Below are 5,000 nucleotides of genomic sequence, written 5' to 3'. Positions count from 1 at the left end.
ATAATAGACAGAGACAGTGAAGGGGGTAAAAATGGTGCAACAATAAATGTGTGTGTGTGTGTGTGTGTGTGTGTGTGTGTGTGTGTGTGTGTGTGTGTGTGTGAGAGAGAGAGAGTGTGTGTGTGTGAGACAGAGAGAGAGAGAGAGCAAGATAAAGCAGGAGTATGAACGTGCAGAGAGTGTGAGAGAGATTGAGTGAGTGCGTCTGAGTGTTTGAGCAAAAGCCAGTCCCTGCCAGAGAGTGAGCAGAGAGATGAAGGATAGATAAATAGGCAGAGAGAGAATAGAGAGGGAGAGAGGGGGGGAGAGATGAAGAATAGATAAATAGGGAGATAGAGAGAGAGACTGTGTGTGAGAGAGAGAGAGAGAGAGAGAGATAACAGAGAGAAAGAAAGGGTGAATGGTTAGCTCGTAGGCAAATGATGGGTGGCATAGTCAGGGAACGTTCCAGTCCTTTGTTTCAGAATCCAATGCTTGTGTCCAGTGTGGGCTACTTTTGACTCTGTATGTTCATGTGTGTGTACTCACAATCCGCGTTTTTTGCAAGACCGTGTGTGTGTGTGTGTGTGTGTGTGAGTGCATGTTGATGTGTAGCTGAAGGTGAGTTGTGTGTGTGTGTGTTTGTGTGTGTGTGTGCGTACGGGGGGGAGTTAGTCCCAGATGGAGGAGAGGCTGGGATGGGAGGAGCAGTCTGCAAACTCTCGAGCAAAATCAACCAGCAGGTTAAGAGGCGATCCTCAGGTAAGCCTGCGTGATGGAGAGAAGACACAGGAACGCAACACGCTGTATGTGTGTGTGTGTGTGTGTGTGTGTGTGCGTGTGTATGCACGAGATATATATTATATATGGAAATGTTACACAATCTGTGTGTGTAGGGGCTATCTACTTCTTAAGCTCGCTGAAATCTGTGTTTGTGTGTGTGTGTGTGTGTGTGTGTGTGTGTGTGTGTGTGTGTGTGTGTGTGTGTGTGTGTGTGTGTGTGTGTTGGTGTGTATGCTTGTGTGTGTCCATTGTACTAGAGTTACATTTTGTTTCTATTGCATTGTGTGATGGACGTGTATATCCAGATAGCAGTGGGCTTGTGAGGAGATCTATGGCTACATTAGCGTCCAAGCACCACTGACTTGTAATGATGTTCTAGCCTGTAAGTGATTCCGGTGTTCTAAAGGCCTACTCTCTCTCTCTCGCTCTCTCTCTCTTTCTCTCTCTCTCTCTCTCTCTTTTTTCACTCTCTCTCTATCTCTCGCTCACTCTGCCTCTCATTGAATCATGTTAGAGTGGGCTACTGGACACGAGCCAGATTTGAGAAACCGCATTTCAGAAACACTCTGGGTCACTTTTTACTGGCACAGTATTCACTGGACACTGTAACAGCTCTTTAGAACTTTCATGACAGAAATGTTCTTCATTCCGTTAGGTGAGACCAGAGGCTCTGGATGAGACTGTAGAACAGGATTCTAGAATGCTCTCTCTTTCCTGATAGAAAGATCACCTGTCTGTTGTTTTCCCTAAATATATTCAATGGTTTTCCCTCATTGCATGAACATTTTCATCAGTTGTGCCATTCTGTGGCATCTGCATTCTAGAGCATTCTTTCAGTTATGTTGTTCATGGTTTTGTACAAATAAAAGTTATTTTGAGGTTTCTGTAATCTTCTCCCAATTATGGTAGAGATTTGTATGCCCATGTGTGCAAGTGAAAATGAGATATAAACATGGAGTATTGGTTGTGAGAGCTAGATCCTTTGTCTGTATAAGTAAGTATAAGTATATATACTCTTTTGATCCCGTGAGGGAAATTTGGTCTCTGCATTTATCCCAATCCGTGAATTAGTGAAGCACACTCAGCAAACACTAATCCCGGCGCAGTGAGCTGCCTGCAACAACAGCGGCGCTCGGGGAGCAATGTAACAATGTAACATGTGTCACACAAGACAATCATTGACTTTATTTCCTTTGCCCACTTCTTCTGTTGAACGGGAAGATCAGAGAGAGAGAGAGAAGTGTTCTTTGAGAGTGAGAGTGATAGGCCTACGAGCTCTCTGCTGCAGACTGTTTTTGCATGCGGCATTTTGCCTGTTTCCTCGTTTGCAAATTGGCAACGTCCTGCTTGTCATCTAGGAGTGGATGGCTGGGGAACGTTTGCAAAGCTGTCAGCAAATACTGTAGCATGGAGGACACAGGCCGTGTATCACCGTCAATATAGATTTTTATGGGCTTCATTCACTATCAGTATTCCTGTAGGACAGTTATAACCAAATATTCCTGCAGGCAGTTTTAAGTGTGATTTGCAACACTGGTGTGTGATACCAATGTGTCTACTGTCAGTGACAATAAGAATCAATGCTAAGAATCAGTTATTATAACATAATAGAATGTTTTGCCTTGGTTGCAATGGGTTGCAACTTGTATCTGGGCTGTTAAAAGAGAAACAGGTTAAAGCAGAAAGACTCAGCATCCCAGGGCTCCCTGCCTGCCTGTTTGTCCTCTACTGCGTACACCATGAGAAATGCAAATAAACTGGGGATCGGCGCCAAGGGGCATCTAGACTAAACAAACTTAAACTGCTCTAAAAGAGTATTAAACTTAGTCACACACTACCCAGGTTTTGAGTTTTGATGCTAAAATGCTAGATGACATACAGTATATGCTGAACCAAAATATAAATGCAAAATGTTAGTTTTTCATCATGACACACATAATGAAAATGCAAATGAACTGGGGATCAGTGCCAAGAGACATCTAACTAGACTAAACAAACTTAACCCAGTGAGGGTTAAAGCTGTCCTGTTTTGCTCCCATAATCAATTATGTTGCTCTTGTTAGTAATCAAGGATCTTTGCTTAATCTGTTGAGGAGTGAATTCTTTTCCTGGCTCCTTCTAGAATGCTATGCAAACGTTCTATAGTTTCAGTCTTTATACAGTCGATGGGATAAATCCAGAGCCTTATAACCCCTTTTTCCATAAGGTTTTCAAGTAAATTAGCACATAATTAGATAGATATCTTTTACAGTCTATGGATAAATCCCTGAGGGTAATTGTTGCATCATAGTACCAAACTCTCTTACGTTCTAATCCGTACTCCTCAAAAGGTTAATAGAGTATCAAACTAAATTGTCATGTCACACAGGTTTTGAGTTTTGATGATAAAGTGCTGTGATAAAGTCACAGTCGAAATTTCTGTTGGACATTCCTGCAGTCAGCATGCCAACTGCACACTCTGCTACACTTTGAGACAGTATTATGTTGTGTGAACAAACTGCACATTTTGGAGTGGCGTTTTGCTCTGACCAGTCCAGGGGACATCTGTCAACGACCATGCTTTTCCACCAGCATCTCTTGATATGTCACACCAGGTGCTGTGTCATCTTGCCAGAGATGAGGGGCCCACTAACGTGGATTTGAATAGTGTACATGTTTTTAAGAGAAAAAAAGCCTTTAGTGTGCATAGAATAAATCTGATCTGAAGTTATGAAAAAAGGGAGCAAAAATAAAAATGTTGCTTTTATATTTTTGTTCAGTATCATTTGCAAATCTGACATGTCTGACGTGACAGTAAAATGTAAAAACTAAAAGTAAAAGCAATGAAATAACATGACTTTGTCTCTCTCTGTCGCCCCCTGTCTGTGTCAGGCTGTAAGTACTCGTGTCATGCAGAGTGTCGGGACCGGGTGTCTCTGGACTGCAATCAGAATGGACCCGCCCCCGACGGGCCTCACAGTCCTCTGTCTCAGGACCACTTCAACAACAACCAGGATACACACGCTGTGAGTGCCTTTTGTGTGTGTGTGTGTGTGTGTGTGTGTGTGTGTGTGTACCAGGATACACACGCCGTGAGTGCCTTTTGTGTGTGTGTGTGTGTCTGTGTGTGTGTGTGTGTGTGTGTACCAGGATACACACACCGTGAGTGCCTTTTTGTTGTGTGTGTGTGTGTGTCTGTGTGTCTGTGTATGTTTGTGTGTCTGTGTGCCTGAGTATTCTCATGTATGTGTGTACAGGTGTCTCCATCACTTTAGTAGAGTGACTGTTTGAAACGGGAGTGAGCTTTTGTACAGGCAGAATACAGTCAAATCCTGCAAGTTATTCTGGACTTTGGTTTTAAACATAAACAACATTTAGACATAAGACCACTAGAGGGCACTATTTGTTAAGAGCAGACCCAGTCATTATTACAATAAATGTTTAGTAAGCATTAAAACCTTTTGCAAACAAAATGTGCCATCATGGCTAGATTGCTTCTGTTCAGCCCTGTGTTCATTGTACATTGCACACACAAACACACCACACACAGACACAGACACAGACACAGACACACACACACACACTCACACACACACACACACACACACACACACACACACACACACGCACATGCGCACGCTCGCACACACCACACACACACACACACACACACACACACACACACACACACACGCACATGCGCACGCTCGCACACACCACACACACACACACACACACACACACACACACACACACACACACACACACACACACACACACACACACACACACACACACACACACACAGTGAAATAGCAAACAGTCTCTCAGGCTAATTTTGCATATTTGCCAAAAAGGCAACAATGGCCTGTCAGTCACCAAGAGGAAATCAGCCACAAGGTGGTGGGTGATGACTAACCCCACAGCAAATGCTTCCCATCCTCTCTTTCGCCATCTCTCTCTCTCCCTCTCTCTCCATCTCTTTCTCCCTATCTCTCTGACTCTCTCTATCTTTTTCTCTCTCTCTTTCCCATCCCTCTCTCTCACACACTTTTGTTGCACCTTTCTACAACATTTACAACAACAACATAGATTGAGAGAGAGAGCGACAGAGAGAGAGAGAGAGAGATTGTCTTATCATTGCATATGGCTGTGGTATTTTACACTCCAAGTATGTAAGTAAGGAAGTATAATCTGTAGTCTGTAGGAGACAAATTAATCCCTTTGAGAGCCCTAGTATCCTCCATACTTAGTAGACT

General features: G+C 43.4%; 1 protein-coding gene across 1 annotated transcript in view; it reads left to right on the top strand.

Annotated features, from left to right (window-relative positions):
- Positions 1–5,000, top strand: part of rassf3 (Ras association domain family member 3) — an 89,100-nt gene that overhangs the window by 18,608 nt on the left and 65,492 nt on the right. The window contains exon 2 of the mRNA XM_076296966.1: positions 3,634–3,767. Coding sequence (XP_076153081.1) covers positions 3,634–3,767 — 134 coding nt within the window. The remainder of the gene's footprint in view (positions 1–3,633; positions 3,768–5,000) is intronic.

This window comes from Alosa pseudoharengus, unplaced genomic scaffold, assembly GCF_046254945.1.
Source record: "Alosa pseudoharengus isolate Yale_2024_CS ecotype anadromous, Long Island Sound unplaced genomic scaffold, YU_APseudo_1.1 YU_APseudo_1.1_scf_20, whole genome shotgun sequence".
Taxonomy (NCBI): Eukaryota; Metazoa; Chordata; class Actinopteri; order Clupeiformes; family Clupeidae; genus Alosa; species Alosa pseudoharengus.
Note: the sequence above shows the minus strand (reverse complement) of the source record. Positions and strands in the feature narration are given on the sequence as shown.